This window comes from Adiantum capillus-veneris, chromosome 2 (genome assembly GCF_014529385.1).
Source record: "Adiantum capillus-veneris isolate H3 chromosome 2, ASM1452938v2, whole genome shotgun sequence".
NCBI lineage: Eukaryota > Viridiplantae > Streptophyta > Polypodiopsida > Polypodiales > Pteridaceae > Adiantum > Adiantum capillus-veneris.
Genome location: NC_140932.1, coordinates 99,337,592 through 99,358,992, shown reverse-complemented (window position 1 = coordinate 99,358,992; position 21,401 = coordinate 99,337,592). Strand labels below are relative to the sequence as shown.

Sequence of the window (21,401 nt, the reverse complement as noted above, 5' to 3'; positions counted from 1 at the left end):
TGGAATGGAATTTGAAAGACATTGATCTAGAATGTTCAGATGTCGAAGAAATTGATGACATGGTGCTTGTGATTGAGAGGATGGATGAGCTATAAAGTTTGTATTATATTCACAATTAGTTTTGTAATGCAAAATCTATGTGGAGTTTGCTTCAAAATATCTCTCTCTCTCTCTCTCTCTCTCTCTCTCTCTCTCTCTCTCACACACACACACACACACACACACATTGTCTCTCTCTTTCCCTCTTCTTTCTATCATTGTTGGAGAGAGAGAAAGAAGAGGGAGAGTGTCAGGACACCAGCAAGGCCAGATAGACAAGGGCAGGGCGGGGCTAGGCAGTGTGGAAAGGGAGTCCAACTAGGGCAAAGGGCCAGGGGCTATGCTATATAGTGGGTGGTTGGGTGGTGGACTCCTAGGTTCTAGTTCCCCTTGTCTTACATTGGTATCAAGAGCAAGGTTCTTTTTTTGGGAAAGGCACAGCCGTGGAGGAGGGGAGCCACACAATTGTGCATGCTTTTGTGCATGTTGGGGTCAAGGGGCATGGAGCATCCCTCGTGTGAGGAGGACGACAAGGCAAGCACGCCGTGGGCAACCCCCCTTGCACAGAGGAGCCGCTGCCGGATCCTCTCAAGGAGAGTACCTGCGACGCTACGACAGGTGATGACACTTACGAATTACTCAATATTCAAGAATTTCGTGTACTTCAGACACGCATGACAGTCATGGATGAAAATTTTAAAGCTTTAAATGAAAATGCTACTAAACTATTCACATTAGTTATTCAATTAATGCAACATCAGTTCAAGAGTCCTGTTGACACGCACATGCATGAGCACATTCCTACACAAGGGCAAGGCACTTCTAATCTAGGGCAAGGCCCAAATGCTGATACGTTGCATACTCTCAATGCAAAAGAGGTGGATGAATTGTTGAAAAACACCAAACCACCGATTTTTAAGGGAGAAGACCGAGTCCGCAATAAGGATGCAGTGAATATCTTTCTCAGCAAGTGGGATGGAATTCACGCCTTACGGCGTACTCCGGGCGCAGTCAGAGCCCTACAAATGAGCTTAACTCTGGAAGGCAAGGCCTACAAATGGTGGATGTCTCTCAAGGAGAAGAACATCATACCACAGAGTTGGGCAGCTTTTGAAGCAATGTTTAGCAAAGAGTTTTTGCCTACAAACAAGGCCGATCGTAATTGGACGACTTGGGACACATGTTCCATGCGCTAATACCCATCACTACTTGAATATATCTCTCACTATCGGGATTTTATCTGCAAGTTGGAAGGATTAGATACCTTTCACGAAGTACGGGGGTTCATGCGAGGTTTGACACCCGCACTTAAGAAGTATGTCAAGACCCAAGACCCTAAAACACTTGAGGAAGCCATAGTGAAAGCACATATTCATGATGATCCAGCTGAAAAGAAAACACATAATAGTCACGTGCGTGCTAATACACATGGGAATACACGCACTCAGTATGGACACAATAAAAGAAAATTTATAGTTGCCAATTCGGATGCATCTAAAAAACCCAAGGGATCCAGGGGTCCTCTCTCTCCTGAGAACTTTGATAAAGCCAAGAAAGAAAAATTATGTTTTCAATGTTTAGGAAGAGGCCATGGCAAAAAGGATTGTCCCAAGGGGAAATCTGATGCTCAGGGGAAGGAGAAAGCAGTGCACATGGTGCAACTGCTGCCTTTTGAATCTTCCTCACGATTCTCTACAATGGAAGTAACACATATGGAGGTGGTGCATGAATGTTGTCTCACAGATTCATGCGGCATAATTGAGTACGTATGCACGGATATCTGCAAGGGCACAAGGTGCACATCTTGGTATATGACGGTGCTACTCACAATTTCATCAATTACGGATTGGTGAAAAAACTCAAATTGCCTCAAACTCTGAGTACCCACCGCTACAAGGTAGCAATGATGAATGGACATGATACTGAAATCTGGGACACTCAATGCCGAGCTGTTCCATTGGAAGTACAAGGGTATTCCACATGGTTGGTTTTTCAAGTTATGAACATGGAAAGGGCTGATGTGGTTCTTGGTAGGGAGTGATTGCATAGCATTAGAAAATTTCGGAGGTCATTTGGAGGGCCTTGTAAGAAATTGTATTTCTCTCTCTAGAAACTTTTTTTAAAATGCATTTGCACCTTGTGAGTACGTCCAAAAGGACAACCAGTCACTCTAAAAAGTAGATTTATATTCCCAATCGCCCTTGAAAACGGTCACTTTTTTATTTAATGCGAGCGTCTTTTTCAGGAGGCAGGTGCTGCGCATTCAATGCAGCTTACGTCATCACTGGAACTTGAAAAGTCACAAACTGTCAAATAGTGATATATTTTGAGGCTTTTGGCACCACCAATGCGTTCGGAACGCCAAAATACCCTGAAAACGAATGTCTACTTGTCTCATTCTGACATCCGGAGAGGCAAAAAATGTCAAAAAACCCCCAAAAAATGGGCTTTTTACTTAAGGCGCGCGAGGAGGCATTCTAAAATTCTAGAATGCCCCCCTACGCGCTGTTAGTACAAAGCTTCTTTTAGTGGTTTTTGGACACTTATCTTTCAAGAAAGCCCCTTTTTAGAGGTTTTTTGACATTTTCCTCTCAAAAAGCTCCCTAAAAAGAGGAAAAAAGGGGCTTTTTACTAACGGCGCGCGAGGAGGCATTCCAAAATTTTGGAATGCCTCCTCGCGCGCCGTTAGTAAAATGTTCTTTTAAGGGTTTTTGATATTTTTTGCCTCTTTGGATGTTGGAGCGAGGCAATTGGACATTCATTTCTACGATATTTGGGCGTTCCGGACGCATTGACAGTATCAAAAGTTTCAAAATCTTCCACCACTTGATAGTTTTGTGACTTTTTGAGTTCTAGTGATGACGTAAGCCATATCAAATGCACCGCATCTACCTTCTGAAAAAGGTGCTCGCATTAAATGAAAGAGAGTGATCGTCTTCAAGGACCACTAGATTATTAAATGAGGAGAGGGACACCTTTTATATTTTTGTTAATATCAATCCATTTTTCTACGTAACGTAGGCTCTTCTCTCATTGGAGGAGCTTATTTTCCTCTCTCTTCCAAAAGGCCCTCCCAAAGACCTCCGAAATCTTCTAATGGCCTAGGACCATCACTGAAGCGTAGCTATGAGCACAACGCTTGATGTTTGAATCCCATGAGCAATGATGAATGGACATGATACTGAAATCTGGGACACTCAATGCCGAGCTGTTCCATTGGAAGTACAAGGGTATTCCACATGGTTGGTTTTTCAGGTTATGAACATGGAAAGGGCTGATGTGATTCTTGGTAGGGAGTAATTGCATAGCCTAGGACCATCACTGAAGCGTAGCTATGAGCACAACAGCTTGATGTTTGAATCCCATGATGGCGCACATGCGTTGTTGTTAGGAGAAAAAGATATACCTTCATCAACAATGATTTATAGCGTTGAGCTTATGCAGCTTGTTTCTGATAATGAAATAGATTAGGTTTTCTTGTGTTACTCACTGTCTCATTTTCTTTCTAATATTGAGTCTGCTAAACATTCCTCAAGGCTGCATGCTTCTCTCTACCCTGTTCCACCAATTGCTAATTTTAAACAAGCAAACGTTGCTAGTCAATTACAAAAATTATTAAAGGAATTTCAAGATGTATTTCCTAATGATTTGCCATCAAGATTACCGCTGACACAATCCGTGCAACATAGCATTGGCGTGGCTGCAGGCTGTAAACCTGTTAGTAAACCACCTTACCGTATGAGTTATTCAGAAGTTGTTGAGGTGGAACGTCAGCTTGCTGACTACCTTAGCAGAGGGTTTATACAACCCAGTTCTTCACCATGGGCTTCGCCTATCCTATTAGTGAAGAAAAAAGACGGCAGTATGCGCCTGTGCGTAGACTACCGTGGCTTAAATGCGGTTACAATCAAGAACAAATACCTGTTGCCCAGAGTAGATGAGTTGTTTGACAAGCTCACTCATGCTCGCATTTTTACGAAAATAGACTTGCGGTGAGGATATCACCAAGTCCGTATTTGACTTGCCGATATACGCAAAACTGCACTCCAAAGACGGTTTGGACACTATGAGTTCTTGGTGATGCCCTTTGGGATAACCAATGCACCCACAACATTCATGACACTTATGGATAGTGTCTTGAAGCCATATTTGGGCAAATTTGTCATTGTTTTCCTTGTTGACATCCTAGTCTATAGTGATTTTGAAGAAGAACACTTACAACATCTCAGGCAGGTGTTTGAGTTGTTACGCACAAACAAATTATATGCCAAGGAATCTAAATGTGATTTTCTAAAAAGACGAAATTCACTAGTTAGGACATGTTATTTCAGTGAACGGGCTACCTGTGGATCAATCCAAAGTGGATATCATCCAAAAATGGCCTTCTCCTAAAAATCTGGAAGAATTACAGATTTTTTTGGGATTTGTATGTTTTTACTGAAGGTTCGTTAAAAACTATGCTCAAATTGATGTTCCCATGACGGATCGACTAAAAGGCAAAGGTAAAGCTTTTCAGTGGGGATCCGCTCAACAACACAGTTTCGATACCCTCAAGGATGCATTAGCTACAGGTCCTATACTGGCTATTTTGCAGATCCTTTGAAACCATTCATTTTGGAAACGGATGCCAGTGACCGTGCTATTGGAGCAGTCCTCTTACAAGACGTATGGCCGATTGCATTTGAAAGCAAGAAGCTTGATGCAGCTCACATAACTTTTTTGCTTACGAACGCAAACTCTATGCAATAGTGTCTACCTGAAAAACATGGCGGTATTATCTCTATGGTGCTCAGTTTGAGATTATGTTTGACCATGAAAGCATCAAATGGTTTACACAACAAACGGATTTGAAGGGTCAAAAAGCCAGGTGGGCCGAGATTCTTCAGGAATATGACGCCAAGCTAAGGTATCGCAAAGGCTGGTACAATGTAGTGGCGGACGCTCTAAGTCAAATGCCAGAGATCAATTTGCTCTTGTTCACGGAACGTTGTAGTGAATTTTTAGATTCTCTCAAAGACAAATATGAGCATGATGAAGCATATTTCAAAGTGTTGAGCCATGTTCAAAAGAGGGATCCTTCTCACTGCAATGACGTTAGTGTACACTTAACCTCCACCCCTAGTTCTCCTTTATCAAGTGATGAACAACAGCGATGGAAGCATTTCACCATCGACAATGGGTACCTACTGTATAATGGGAGAGTTTGTGTACCGACGGACACAGACATTTAGCGCCAAATTCTTTATGAATGTCATGATAGTCCAAGTGCAGGGCACCCGGGGATTAGAAAAGCTTATGCTCTCATACGACAATAGTTTTACTGGCGAGGTATACATGGCTTTGTTCAAGCTTATGTCTTGCATTTCCAAAAATGTCAAGTTAACAAAGCGGAGCGCCTGAAAGAAGGAGGACTCTTACATCCTTTGGAGATCCCCAATGGAAAATGGGAAAGCGTCTCTATGGATTTTATTTTAGGTTTACCAACTACTGTACGAGGTCATGACTCGGTATGGGTGGTCGTAGACAGGTTGATTAAACTATGTAAGCTTATTCCGACCAAATCAACAATTAAGACACCAGAACTCGCCAAATTATTTGTGGACAATCTATACAAATTGTATGGTTTGCCATGTAACATTGTAGTGACCGTGATCCCAAGCTTAACAACCACTTTTGGAGAGCTGCGCTTAAACGATTGGGTACACAATTGAACCTCAGTAAATCTAATCATCCAGAAACAGATGGTCAGATGGAATGAGTTAACCAGGTGCTAGAGGATATGTTAAGAGCATACGTCATCAAAAAATAGTCAGAATGGGAAGAATACTTACCTATTCTCGAGTTTGCCTAAAATAGTGCTAAGAATGTCACAACAAGCTTTAGTCCTTTCATGCTGATGGCCAACACCTAAATTATCTCCCCAATATTGTGGGCCTTTCAAAATACTCAAGCAAGTAGGTGATCGTGCCTACAAATTGTTACTACCTTCACATTCTTGCATTAATCCGGTGTTTCATGTAAGCCGTTTACGTAAGCGGTTACATGGGGATGACAATGTCATTGACCAAGAGGTTTTAGTTGATCTCATTGAACCTCCTACCTTACCGCATGAACCTGAACGTGTTCTCGATTATCATGAGTTGCATACACGTCATCACGTATATCAACAAGCCTTAATCAAGTGGAAAGACCGACCTGAGGCTTCCTATCTGGTCCTTGAATATCTTTGCCACATAGATAGGATCTTTCAAGAGGGGATAGGCCACTAAAACTTGTACCCATTAGTATACAGCTGGCAGATGGATCAAAAGAGAGATCACTTGTTGATACGAGAGCATGAGTTAATGCCATGAAGTATTTGGCCTACCTAAAGCTGTCAGATGTGATATTCATGCAAATGTAGATCACACTGACATTAGCAAATAGAGGGACAATGGTCAGTTTAGGTCATGCCAATTTGTCCATCAACATAAATGGCCATCACTACCCACACCAGCTCCATGTCATGGTGGATACTGATCTTGATGAGGCAATCATCTTGGGTGTCTCATGCATACTAACATTTAAAGCAGCTCCATATTGGCAAGAGAAAACCTTATAGTTCAACCTTAATGGAACCTCTTATGTCACTCCCTTGGCACAAACTGATCATATTTGGGATGTACAACCCATTTAAATCAAATAACCGTCTGAAGTGCAGGCTAAATTTGCTCAAACACCCCTTATAAAGCAAATAAAGCGGACAAATCGATGCAAATATGGTTACCCAAGCCATAAGATTTTCATATTCCTTACGTCTCCAAGACCCAACAACCAGCAACATCTCACAACCCACGAAAAACTTATACTTGGAAGTGGCTGCCCAAACAACATACCAACTGTCAACAAGAAAGATCCAAGTATAAATGGATCCCCAAGTGCAACTCAGAGAACAAAATCCCAAACCAACATGGAGTGGATGTTAGCACCAATGCTATTGTTGATGGTAACATAATTGATGCCGACACAGATGCCATTATTGATGCAATTGATGCCATTGAGGTTGTGAGTACATATTCCACTATTGTGGATACAACAGACATGGGTGAGGAGACTCTCTCTGATAGAGGAGCTGGAATAGGTGAGGTAGTACTAATAATTGATGTTGTGGTCCAATATAAGGCAGCCTATCAAAGAGATTTTGTTGGCCTTGCAGTTGGTGTGCACGTTGTCCATGATGGTGTGCACACAGATACTGAGCCTAATAAACTTGAGATCTACCCGTACTACATTTGGTTCTAGAACAGGTTCCACTGGTGATCCTATGGTAGTTGATGCAGAGATAGATGGCGTTGTGAATTCCATGGAAGCTGATGCTAGCACAAATGCTATTGTTGATTGTAATGTAAATGATGTTGGCATAGACACGATTATTGATGCAGCTGATGCCAATGAGGTTTTGGACATAGATTCCATTGTTGGGGATACGAAATACATGGGTGAGGAGGCAGTCACTAATAGAGGAGCTAGAATATGTGATGCAATAATAATAGTTGATGTCATGTTCCAAGACGAGGTAGCCTGTCAAAGCGATTTTGTTGGACTTGTATTTGATGTATAGACTACCCATGATGGTTTGCACGTAGATGTTGATCCTAATAAACTTGATGCAGAGATGGATGGCATTGCAAATGTTATGGAAGTTGATGTTAGCACAGATGTTGTAATGTAAATGATGTTGCCATAGATGCCATTATTGATGCAATCGATCCCATTGTTGATGCAACTGAGCATGTGGTTGTAGATGCCAATGTTGGCAATACAAGAGGTATAGGTCCTTATAAATACCAAAGCTGGAATAGGTGAGAGAGTGGTTAGAAGTGATTTCACTGTCCACACTAACACCGACTATCCAAGCAATGTTGCTAGCCTTGCAAATAGAAATTGTCCTTTAAGTACCCGTGGCCTACTCAAGAGAGGTACAAAGTATCCTACTACAGAGGGAGAGCAAGAAAATGTGTGCCTGAAGTAGCAAGATTGAATTATCAGGTAATCACCACTAAACAGGCTCCAAGAAAGATGCAGTATGAATATATTGTCAGGACCAATGCATTGGCCTTTTTGCATGTCCTCTGCCAAAGAGCACAATTAGTGCTTTGGAGTAGCACGACCACAGATAATCTACAGGCTTCAATGAGAACTTTCTATTTCCCAAGATGAACAAACAAATTTTCCTAGATATCATCAATCCAAAAAGGTAACAAACAATGCCATTTAGGCTAGATTAAGCTCTTGGGGTCCCTTCAACTAGTGATAATAGATTTTAGGAGGTATTTTTGAAGCTTTCGGAGACTTTTGGAGGGTCTCTACTGAGTTCAATAGTGACACTACATTGCTAGTGGATGACACACTTTATAAGTGTCTGCTCAACCCACAGGGCACGTGGCTCTCTCCTCCTTCCTTTCATCTAATAGATGTTAGTCAATCCCCAAATTACCCAGCTACCACATTGCTCCCTTGGTTACTCAGGTGGGAAAATTCACGTAGTCCTAGCGCTATGCAAATATGAACCAACTTGAAAATCTTTCTGACATAGTGTCTTCTCATGTCATATGTCACTATTGAATTCAGCAAAAATGAACAAGAAGCAAAGGTTGATTGTGATTGGGGAATTTACCAGCAAATACAATATAAAAATCTGTTGTCTAAATTTTGGTATAACCTTTGTTGTCTACTAATTTACCCAAAACACCCGAAGAGTTTTCTAAAATTATGTAATAATGAGATGTTATTGTGGTCTCTTATCATAAGAAATTTGTAACATAGTCGTCGGCTTAAATTCTTTTTTTAGTATATTATAGTAGAACTTTGTAATTTATTTAGTATGTACAAAAGACATCTGTTGATTTCTACTTATTAAGCCATATGTCACATATTACATAGCACATATGCTGCATATTGTACATTGTACATGGTGTATTGTACACATGCTACACATTAACTCTCTATACATAGTCTATTACAGATATGGAAATGCTATGTGCTATATGATATGTGATATATAGCACATAGCACACTTCTACAATGTACTTGTGTGTAGCACATAATTGTGTAGAGAGAGAGATAGAGATGTGATCTCAAGACTTCAAATACACCTTCAGCTATGTGCTATATAGCACATAGCATAAAGAAAACTCGATAGACATTATACAAAAGAGCTGCAACACAGATACTATATAGCACATAGCACACTTGTACAATGTAGCACATAACACAAAGAACACACGCAACACATTATAAACAAAGTGTATTGTAGAGCTGCCACACATGTACTATATAGTACATATCAGATAACATATAGGAGAGATGCTATGCATTGAAAATGTACATAGTGCAATATAGATATGTCACTCATTCAAACAGAATTATGCTATGCTATGCATATATATCACAAGGTCAAAGAAAATGAGATAGAAGCAATAAAAGAAAGTGACATAAAGTAGCTCAACTCAAGAACACATTGGTTGTCTAAGTATACATTATATGGTGCAGGCTATATGAATCATATATAGCCTATTATATAGGTATCATGATGCCTCATAGGGCATTGCATTGTAAATTGTTTCATGCAATTCTACAGAAAAATAATATGTCTTTGATGTAGCATCTACCAAAGGTATGTCAAACTTGATTGGACAAACAAGGTGAGAGTATAGGTTAGTAACTCCCTTATTGTCAAGAAGAGTGTAGTGATTTGGGTGCCCCTCTTTCTGTTGATAATAAATCCCTGTGACAACATAAGTGTTTTTTCCACATGTTTTCCCCCACTTATCTATTACCATGCTTTCCTTCAGCCACTTTCTCTTTATACATCTCAACAAAAAGAACTCTACACCTTCTGCATTGCCGGCTTCCACATTGGTTACTACTGCAAAGTTATCACCTTCAACAAAGTTATCCCCTTCAATGAGATACTCACTTAGCATATCTTAGGATCTCTCAAACATCACATCATCATCTTCTAGAACCTCAGTCTCTACTGGTAGCTTAGAGGGTGGTTTCAATTCCTTATGTGTCCACTTCCCTACATATGATTTGTTACAACAAGTCCCCCAATGGCCCTTCATGCAAGCATCACAAAAACAAAAAAGCCGCTTGGTCCTTACTTGAGTAGGATCATGGCGATTGGACCTATTTACATCCCCTTCTTTCACTAGCCAAAATATCTTGCTTATAGGAGGACCTCCTTTAGTGGATTGTGCATAAGATCTAGCTGCAACATTGGACATTGTTCTTAAAAAAAATGCAACCATGTCTATAGCTTGCCTAAGAATAACTCCATGACTCTTAAGTTTCTCATGTGTAAGGGATCTATCAGAGTGCCAGTGTCATCATGCTCCCTCTTGCCATGGCCAAAACCCAAAAAAAATTGCATGTCATCTATGTACCTATTAGTTGGTAATATCTAACACCAAAGAATAATGGCCTTGCAGCCTTGAATTGTGAAATTTCACCATGTGACCACACCCAGTCCTTCTTGAAATTTAGTCCCACTAGTCTTTAATCCATTGATCACAAAGAAGAAAAGAATATAGTATATCATGTTTTGTATCGTGAGAGATGTAGAAATGCATATGCTTGATAATACTATCATCTTTGTTGCTTTGCATGTAGGTTATGTGAACCAATATGGTGCACTCATCAGTATGCCAATGCATGGATTGTATTTTGTTTTTCTCTTTGTACGAGTAATTATCATCATAGTCTACCACAGATATAATGGTTTTCAAAGGAAATACCTTCAAACATTCTTTGTGATGATGTGCTTTCCATCTGTAAGTGAAATTGTGCTTGATGAAGATTTTGACGTGTCCTTTTATCATCTCTATTAGCTCTCTTAAAGGAGCTTGGTTGAGTGACAACACCTTTCTCTTACTTGTATCATGCTTTGTTTGAACTTCAATGTCCTCAAAGACTTGCAGTCGGCAGACTATCTTTTGTCATCTCACATTCTCGTGGACAAAGTTGGAACTTTTTCACACCACAATGTTTGCATTGGCCCATCAAGAAGGTGTGCCTATGAAATATATCCCCCTCAGCCTTTGTACATATGCATGATTCCCACAACTTTCTGGTCCGTGAAAATGAGTGTTCAATAGCAGACATTTTGCATTAACACCATCTGATTTGCAAACATTGCATTCATATGTACATGACTTTCCATGAAAACCAAAAGCACTTGAGTGCATAGTATTAAACTCATCTTTGAAATACATCAGCCATATAGGTAAACACATCAGCAAGTATTTTGGACTTTCAACTTTTGCACAAACCAAGGCTTTAGCTTCTCAAAGGACCTTTGCCCAACTCTCACCTGTGGGTGGCTATCTTTAAACTTCAAGAGATACTATGTATGCATGAAAAAGAAGAATATGCATTAGAATTGGGCTAAAGCATGTATTGATGGTCCAAAAAGTGGTATCTTCGACACTACTTTGATAGCAACAATTTCATGTGTCCTATATGAACATACGAACCATGTTATATATCATTGGAAAGCTTTTGACAAGGATAATCCAAAATTACAATGTTCACAAAAGTTTGATAAGATTTGAAAAAATTTACCGAGTCCTACTTTTTGCTAAGCCTATTGTGCTATTATTGCACAAACATCTACTATATAGCACATATGATGATCTTGTACTATAATAGAGTCCTTCTATATGGCACTCACAATAGCATAGACAGGAACATTCCACTATTATTACACACACTTATGCTATATAGCACACATAGTCCTCTCATACTGTAATATAGTTCTTTTACATAGAGCACATAATAACATTGACATGATATTGTGCTAGTATTACACATACGCCTTCTATATAGCAAACATTATGCTCTCGTACTATAACAAAAGTCCTTTTACATGGCACACATAATTGCATAGACAAGGACATTGGCCTATCATTACACACGCCTTTGCTATATAGCACACATAGTACTTTCATACTATAATATAGTTCTTTTACATAGCACACATAATTGCAGAGACAAGGACATAGGGCCATTATTACACACACCTATGCTATGTAGCACACATGATACTCTCATACTATAATTTCTACATGTCTCACATATTAGTATAGACATGGAAATTGGGCTATTATTACACACATTGATGCTATATAGCACAAATTGTCCTCTCATAGTGTAATATAACTCTTTTACATAGCACACATATTAGCATAGGCAAGGATATTGTGTTATTATTACACACACGCTTGCTATATACCAAGTATGATGCTCTCATACTATAATGAAAGTCCTTAAATTACATGGCACACATATTCATATAGACAGGGACATTGGACTATTATTACACACTTTTTTTCTATACAGCACACATAGTGCTCTCATACTATAATACAGTTCTTTTACATAGAAAACATACTAGCATAGATAGGGATATTGTGCTAATATCATACACACTTGTAAGAGATAGCACACATGTTGCTCTCATACTCCTTTTACATGACACACATAATTGCATACATTCATTCATTGGGCTATTATTACACACATTTATAGATTATAGTGCCTGGATATAGATAGTGGAGTATTGTGACACATAAATTTCCAAGATATAACATATAATAGCATTTATATAATTCCATAGAAGAAATGGCTAGCTATTCATAAGAATGAGATGTTTTACCTAAGAGGTATTCATTATAAGGATACTTGTTTACCTGAGATTCATCAAGTAAATGAATATGATGCTCTTAATAAAACTTCCTTCCCAAATTTCTTCATCAAATATCTTTCTTGTTTGGAGACACCCTAGTGTTCTCTATCCAAGATGTAATAATTGTATGTTGTTGTCAGCAGATACATTGCTCGTAGTTGCTAGCAAAGTGAGAACTAGGCCAACAAACAAGATGTCAACCAAGGATAGAGCTTGACTTGTATAGGCGCATGAAAACAAATAGATGGGTGTCAACCACCTACGCGACCTTCTAGAGACAATCACTACCAAGGGACATCATTTTCAAAGCACACTATGTATGCACAACCGCTACCTTACCTACTACTCTAAAGCAAGTCTCTAACCCAGCTTACTACATGCAAACACTTGGTACGAAAAACACGTATGAAGACATGCCAAAAATTATAGGTCACTGATTCTCAGTGTGTTTAGGCATAATGTGTAGTTTGATCTCCGTGAACACAATGACATACAACAATTACAAAATGGATACACGGTTAGAGAGAAAACTCACTTTGAAGATCATGGGAGAGCTCTTCGCGAAGAGATTGGAATCGTGTAAGCTTGACGTCGAATCATATCTCTTGCCATTGCTAACGTGATGGTGTAGTCGCCTTCACAATGTAGCTTCTCTAGTGCACCTAGAGAGTAGAAGAAGACCTCACTCACTCTCACACAAAATACACATACATGATAGGCTTAATTGAGCTCAAAAGATGATTCATTAAAAAGTTGTCCGTAGGGTTACAAAAATTGGTTTTTATACCTCAGCCTTGGAGGTTCCAACTTATCAAAATTAACACCTACTTTCTTCCATGGGTTCAACTGATCCGCATATTTAATATATTACAATATGGAAACTTGATCGAGTCTCAACAAATATTTCTAGTTGAGTCCGTCAATTATATGATAAAAAAATGGGTCGTCTCACAAGATAGTCAATTTACTATCATATGGGGTTGAGTTCAATAGAATGGGGCACGAAGTTAAAAGACAAACGGTTTGACAATCAAGGTATTTCGAATTACTTGGCAGACATTTGTATCATTTAGACTTAGACAACAAATATTTCTAGTTGAGTCCGTCAATTATATGATAAAAAAATGGGTCGTCTCACAAGATAGTCAATTTACTATCATATGGGGTTGAGTTCAATAGAATGGGGCAGGAAGTTAAAAGACAAACGGTTTGACAATCAAGGTATTTCGAATTACTTGGCAGACATTTGTATCATTTAGACTTAGACAACATTTTATGATTATGCATAAGTCAAGAAGAGTACGACTGTTATATTTTGAAAGCACATGTTCAGGATTTTGCATTTCATTGCTTGCAAAAGAAAACATACCAATGCTTGCAACAATTAGGAGTTTATTGGCCAAATATGTGCACTGATGTTCAAGAATACATTACTAACTGTGCAACCTATAGGTCTAAACCATTGACAGAACATGCAACACTGTTTTAAGTAGCAATTTCTTAAAAATGGAGACAATATATAATTGACTACCTAACAATGAGGAAGTTTCCTAAAAATACCTCTAGAGCATGACAACGGGCCATAGAAATAGCCTGGGGGATTCACTGTGTTTTTCCGTACGGTACCACGTGAGTGTACAATAGAGAGGTTTTTGGATTTTGTACATAAGCGTATACAATAGGGGTAGCCCCTCATTATTTCATACTCATACCGTACACATAAGGGGGGGAAGGGGGGTTACATTGAGGCTACATTCAACTGCCTGAGCCATCTTAAATACATTAGTAAGCCTCTCTTTCTCTCTCTCTCTCTCTCTCTCTCTCTCTATATATATATATATATATATATATATTGGGGCATTGAGTATTCGATTGGGGCTGCTGCGTAAGAACGCCCTCTTGTGGCTTTAAGATGGATAGGTCGTGAGGCCGGATGTGAAAGCGTCCTACAGGTGCCTAGGGGATTAAGGCCCAAAGGCATGCATAAGCACGGGCCGGGTCATCATCGTTCAGGCCCTGCACAGTGGGAGGCAGTGCTCGCGCCCTACGGGGCCGTCTCTAGCCGTGGGCCAACCCAGCTGCGGTGGCCACGAGCTGTTTGCATTTTGCACAGGAGCAGGTCGTGGGGCAGTAGAGTGCGCCCTCTGCATTACAATATCCAAGTGCGCATACAACAGGCTTCTCACCCAGCGGGGACTGCTTTCAGATTCCTAGCATCAACAGAGACAGGTCGCCTGAGGGGGCTGTCTATGGCATACACAACAGAGAGCGGGATTGCCTTCGTCCTTCTTACACAAAGAGGGGCTTCGGGCCTTACATGTTACGGTCGTACAGAGGGGCAGCGAGCTGTTGATTTCATACGCAGGTGCAGGTGTTCGTAGTCAATTACAGGGGGTTGGGCCTCTGGGCTTTGTGGTTGAATATTGGTTATGTGTGCCCGCAGTGGGCTGTGGTGTTCATTATACCCGCATTGGGTTGCCTGCAGTGGGCTGTGGTGGTAAATATTCCCGCTTCGGGTTGTGGTAGGTTGTTCGTCCACCTGGACTGTACTGAGCCAGAGTGTCGAGTGTTTTTGCAGGTTGTGCTGGTACATAGTCCCGCATCGGGTTGTGGTTATTTGGATCTCCACCTGGTCTCTGCTGAGACAGAGTGTTGAGATAGTTTTGAGGCTCTCGGCTAGTCTGTCGAGTGAGACTCGAGCCCCTTTTGTTGTATGCCAGGAAGGGTGAACCTTGGTGCTCCGAACCTTATTGTATTTCTTTTTTGGTTGAGCCGAGTTGGCTTCCCGAGTTTGAGGTGAGTTACCCCTCACTTGTGGTATATGTATTGATTCGGTTTTACTTGTGACACCGGCCACTATATACCCGGTCACAGATTCTCTCTCGGGCTCAGTTGAGCCCCGTGTTCATTGCTTTAGCCCCTCGTACAACGGTGTGCTTTTGAGGGAGCTAACGTATGGTATCAGAGCTCTTAAATATGGCCTCGTTAAAGGCATGGTTCAATGTGGAGGTTGCTTTCTTATGCTATGAAAGAGCAATGCAGTGATTGCTGGATCGTTATGACTGTTGGAGCAAAGAAGAACCAGGTTATGATTGGAATGCGGTGCAACAGGTCATGCAAATTCTGACTCAAACGCGCACCAGGACTATGGACAACTATCAGAGAGAGAGAGAGAGAGAGAGAGAGAGAGAGAGAGAGAGAGAGAGAGAGAGAGAGAGAGAGATGAAAACTATGCCTCTCTTGCTCAGCATGTCCTCCTTTTGCTAGGATGGAAACTTGCAGAGCACAGTGACCTTGCCTCTACGCACTTGGAATGCATTAATTACATGATATGTTCAAGAAGGTAAACTTGAGCAAGCAATGAACTGTCTCCATTGAATGAAGCTGACGGTCTCTCTCCAAATGCAGTAACCTTCACATGCATTTTGAAGGCATGTAGCACTGTAGGAGCAATTGATAAGGGGGAAGAAAGTCATGACGAGATTGCTAGATAGGGGTTGCTAGGAAGTGATATCATTCTTGGCACTGCCCTTGTGGATATGTATGCTCAGTGTGGTGCTCTCGTGAAGGCGAAACATGTGCTTGAGCAGCTACCTATGTGGAGTGTTATAACTTGGAATGCTTTAATTGCAACGACCATTTAGAAAGGTAATTTTGAACAAGCACTGAACTTTTTTAAACAAATGCAGCGTGAGGGTCTTTCTCCAAATGAAGCCACATTTTCTTGCATGCTCAGCACTTGTAGCCGCTTAGGTTTAGTAAAAGATGCTCAAATGTTATGTTTCGATGGCTCATATTTATGCAGCTGTGCTGGAATGAAAAAGGAGGCAGAAGGTATTGAATCAATGACGGTAGGACATGAAGAAGCATGGCAGAGAAGAGTCAGCAGATAGTTTGCCTATTAATGTAAGAGGAAAATCTTGTTGAAGGTATTGCATAAGGCTACCATGATACTTCCCAGGTGTGTAATATAGGGCATCTTGATGAGGAGAGAGTAGGGCCTTGTTGCTACATCAGCTGCTTTCCACGTCGTCGGTTTGATGTTTGCCACGTTCCTGTTAATATGATAAAGGATACCCTTTATGCTTACTAGAGCATTATTTTAGAACTTGGACGCAGTGGTGGAGGAGAAGCATTATTTCCTGGAGATCTTCTATGACCAACAAAAGCTAAACAAGGACAGCAAAGCCCTACTAATACTGGTGATCAGGGATTTTTCATGGCCCATATCTACTATTTTAGTGATGACAAAGACAGTTGCTGCTTTTGAAATTTGACTCCCTCCATGGTGGGGTTCACCTTCTTGGCAATCTTCTTACCAAATACAAAGGATGCTAAATAATTAGGCTATGCAAGGTTGTGAGTAAGACTCTTAAGTGTAAATATGGCCACTGATGGGAGTATTTATTACTTTTGAAGCACTCACTCACCTACTGATTGGTGGTATTAACAGAACTAGCTCAAATTGGGATGCCCTTGAAGAGATTCAAGGAGTTCACAGGTGAAGAGTAGTGGCCAAAAGCATTCAAAGGTGGTGGAAAGCATTCCAGGTCTACCATTACAAGAGGAAATATTCAAGAATACTAGTAGCTTTTGATGAATCAACAATGTGTTGGTTATCACTGGTATAAACTTCCAGTAGAAATAAAACAATACTCTACTATATGTGGGAAGCTGTAAGGATTGCTTTGGCTAGTGACAAATCGCTTCTCTGTCACAAATGAAGGTAAGCTTACCTCTTTTCCTTTTGCGTCTTTGTGTAAAGTTCATGGCTTAGTGTTGCTGTACTCACTTGTTTGTTGTCTCATCCATATATCATTGATGAAAGCAGATTCAAACTGGGAGCTACCTTTCAACAGGTCTGAGGTGCTGCTGTACATGTCAAAGTGACAAGGAGAGCAACATCTCCAGTGCCAAACCAGGTCAGGTTAACCTTACTAGAGGCCTGTGTAAAAACATTTTACTGAATCTTGTGCTAGATCGTAAAGTGTTCATGTAGTCTTGAAAGTGACATTGAGCTCTATCAATTTATGTTGGATATTGTCAATCCGTGGTTGTGTCTATTAACTAGTCCCCACAATCCCCAAAATGCATATTGTCCGCTAGGCTTCTGCTAGGTTTCTTGTTTCTTTAGACAAAGCCTATTATGATTTCTTCAAAATGCAAAAACTCCAATAACCACACAAATTCTTTGAGAGGATGTAGGAAAATTATCTAGAGCCACAATGGAGACGTTCTTTTGTCTATAGTAGAATGTGTCGCTAGGCCTCAGTGAGAGGGACACTCTCCTCTCATGTGTGGATGTTGGCCCACCCAAGTACTTCCAAAATGTGTTCCTAGCTTGCCATGTAGGATGCCCGATCGAAGAAGTAGGTTGTTTCCAAGCTTGTGGAGAATTTTCTTGGTAGCTTCAGACCCAATCTCAAAGAGGACCTGCATGTTTTGTATTGTTCTCATAATATGTTTCAAGATGTTTTGATAGTGCCGATTGCCACCAAAAGAGGGGGTTTTCTTGGTAGTGTCTGACCTAACTCTCTCAATGAGACTACTCTATGCATCTCGCAAGGAGACAAGCCAGGGGGAGGATCATGACCATGATCGTTGTGTGGCCGTGCAAACTACATATGATTGCATTGAAGGGCAAGTCATTACACTGCATCATAATTGATGGGTGGCTTCTTGAGATTGCCTCCCATATTTGGAGTCATAAATTTGCACAGTGCCGTAGAGCTCCATCTTCCACAAGTCTTCCCCCTTGCTCCACACATGATCTTTTCATTCGAGGAATGTATGTTGTAGAATCTCTTTTTGGAATCAACAATTTTTTCTTTTATCTTTTGTCCATGTCGCTGTATAAGTTTGAGGTTCTTGAATCAAGTCTTGTACTGCCTTATCCTTTGTGACTTCAAAGTTGACTTTGCATAGTCAGGTAAGGTTTTCCCATTTATTTTGTTCATCTCTTTGTCTACACTGTTTAAGTAGTTTGTAAAATTTTCAACATATTAAATAAATATCTAACTACTCTTGCTTTGCGATCCTTGTTTGTGTCGGTGGTTTAGCCCCTCTACAGTTTGTAAGGTAAGATTTTTCTGGCCTTATACATGATTTTGGAACAAGTGACCATTCTTGCTAAACCTTCACTTACATTGTGATTTATCTATCTTACCTAATGTCGAACGTTCATACATGAAATGTCCTAATTGCCTAGACTTGGTACAATGTTGGGCAAATGAATGCTCCTGGTTCGACCAAAAAACACGTGCTTGATATATCGATGAATGAGATAGTTGTCATGCAAATTATGCCCAAAAGAGTGTCGCAATGCCCTCACTTTATGATGCGAAAGTCTTCCTTGCCATGGTACCCTTGAACGGTGATCAGAAGAGCACCAATGTGTTGTGCACCTTTTCGAGTTTTCCCTATGTGTCACAAATTGATGACGTGGTAGTACTGCCTAGACACACACATCAGCAACAGATGACGTGGCAAATTGTACGACAGACTGATGACATCGCAGATTGTAGAGACTGTCCAAAAATTGCGTTGATTGGCTGATGATGTGGCAGCTATATGGACATCGGAAATTCACGCTGACATGCTGGTGTGGCAGCTGTATTGAATTCCATAATTTGCATTGGCCAGGGATTTCATATTTATATTCCAAGAGACCTTAAAGATCTAGAGGACGAGAGAGAGAGAGAGAGAGAGAGAGAGAGAGAGAGAGAGAGAGAGAGAGAGAGAGATGACCTTAAAGATCATAAATTTCTTTACAATCAGAGGAGCAGTCGTAACAACAGATTTCAGATCTCACCCACACCAAAGGTATGTTGATTGATCAAGTAATTGACCTAGGAGAATCTAAGCATCCACGACCATAGAGGGCCTCACAGCATCGACGCTCAACTTCTACATGTTGAGAGTCATTTGAAGCTCAAAAAATGTAAACTAAGAGTCGTGTATATTTAGTCAAAATCTAGGGGAGGGAGTCAACTTCAAGGCTTGAAGGGAGAGCTTCATGCTATATACGGATATCCATGATGGATTGGCCATACTACTTGATGCCTTCTTTGACATGGAGCCAACAGAGTGTAGCAAAGTGTTTGTCTTCATTTTGTATATAATTACAAATATAGTCTCAATTTGTCACATGGTCATATGGCTTGACTAGGTGTGCCATCTTGAGCTATCGATATTTACCTTTAGATGTTCTAGCTATCCATATGGCTTGACCAGGTCTCTTCAGCTATCCATTCTTACCAAATGTTTAGTTATGCCTCTTTTTACGACAAAAAACGTTAAAGTTTTTAAGACTGTTAGTTTCTTTTCCATGTAGTTCTAAATTCTATAGTCTCAATTTTCCACATGGTCATATGGCTTGATTAGGTGTGTTATCTTGAGCTATAGTTTCTTGCCAAGACACGTCTACTATAGCTTGGGTCTATGTGTCACACATACACAATGTCTTTATTTTGTATATAATTACAAATATAGTTTTAATTTGTTACATGGTCATATGGCTTGATCCGGTGTTCCATCTTGAGCTATCGATTTTTACCTTCAATTCTTTTAGCTATCCATATGGCTTGACCGGGTCTCTTGAGCTATTCATTCTTACCAAATGTGTAGTTGTGCCTCTTCTTATGACAAAAAGCGTTTTTAAGGTTATTAGTTTTTTTTCCATGTAGTTACGAATTCTATAGTCTCAATTTCCCACATGGTCATATGGTTTGATTGGGTGTGTTATCTTGAACTATAGTTTCTTGCCAAGACATGTCTAAGTATACTTTGGGTCTATGTGTCACACGTACACAATGTCTTTATTTTGTATATAATTACAAATATAGTCTCAATTTGTCACATGGTGATATGGTTTGACCGGGTGTGCCATCTTGAGCTATCGATTTTTACCTCCAGTTCTTCTAGCTATTCATATGGCTTGATTGGGGGTCTCAATTTGTCACATGGTCATATGGCTTGACCGGGTGTGCCATCTTGAGCTATCGATTTTAACCTTTAGTTCTTCTAGCTATTCATATGGCTTGACTGGGTCTCTTGAGCTATCCATTCTTACCAAATGTGTAGTTGTCTCTTTTTGCCATAAAAAGCGTTAAAGTTTTTAAGAATGTTAGTTTTTTTTCCATGTAGTTACAAATTCTATAGTCTCAATTTCCCACATGGTCATATAGCTTGAATGGGTGTGTTATCTTGAGCTATACTTTCTTGCCAAGACATGTCTAACATACCTTGGGTCTATGTGTCACACATACACAATGTATTTATTTTGTATATAATTATAAATATAGTTTCAATTTGTCACATGGACATATGGCTTGAGCGGGTGTGCTATCTTGAGCTATTGATTTTCGCCTTCAGTTCTTCTAGCTTTCAAAGTGAAATATGGTATACCACATTAGGTTAATGCAGGAGATTAGATATGATAATTTGAAATAGAATAAAAACTGTCTAGATATATGTAGGTTGACTTGATAGTTTAAAATAGATCAAAAAATATCTAGACATGTCAGTTTACAAGGCAAATGCTATTCGTTTTTTGACAAATTACATTGAAACGATTGGTTTAATATTAAATTAGTATTCATTATATTTGTTGCTTTTCATGGTTTGTTCTCTTAAC

The 21,401-nt window shown here is 40.0% G+C and overlaps 1 protein-coding gene and 1 pseudogene across 4 annotated transcripts in view; one reads left to right on the top strand and one right to left on the bottom strand.

The window, feature by feature from the left end:
- Positions 1 to 9,605: 9,605 nt before the first annotated feature.
- On the bottom strand, positions 9,606 to 10,145 carry LOC147463279 (uncharacterized; annotated as a pseudogene).
- Positions 10,146 to 14,707: 4,562 nt separating this feature from the next.
- Positions 14,708 to 21,401, top strand: part of LOC147463278 (uncharacterized) — a 61,956-nt gene continuing 55,262 nt past the window's right edge. Inside the window, exons 1-3 of one of the 4 annotated variants that reach the window (XR_015185025.1) lie at positions 14,708 to 16,414; positions 16,572 to 17,492; positions 17,598 to 17,877. Coding sequence is in view for 1 of the 4 variants with exons in the window: in XM_086487876.1 (XP_086344002.1) it covers positions 17,487 to 17,492; positions 17,598 to 17,688 (97 nt within the window). In the remaining 3 variants the exon portion in view is untranslated. Of the gene's footprint in view, positions 17,493 to 17,597; positions 17,878 to 21,401 lie in introns of those variants that run through there. The other 3 variants (XR_015185024.1, XR_015185023.1, XM_086487876.1) reach the window with 3 other exon arrangements.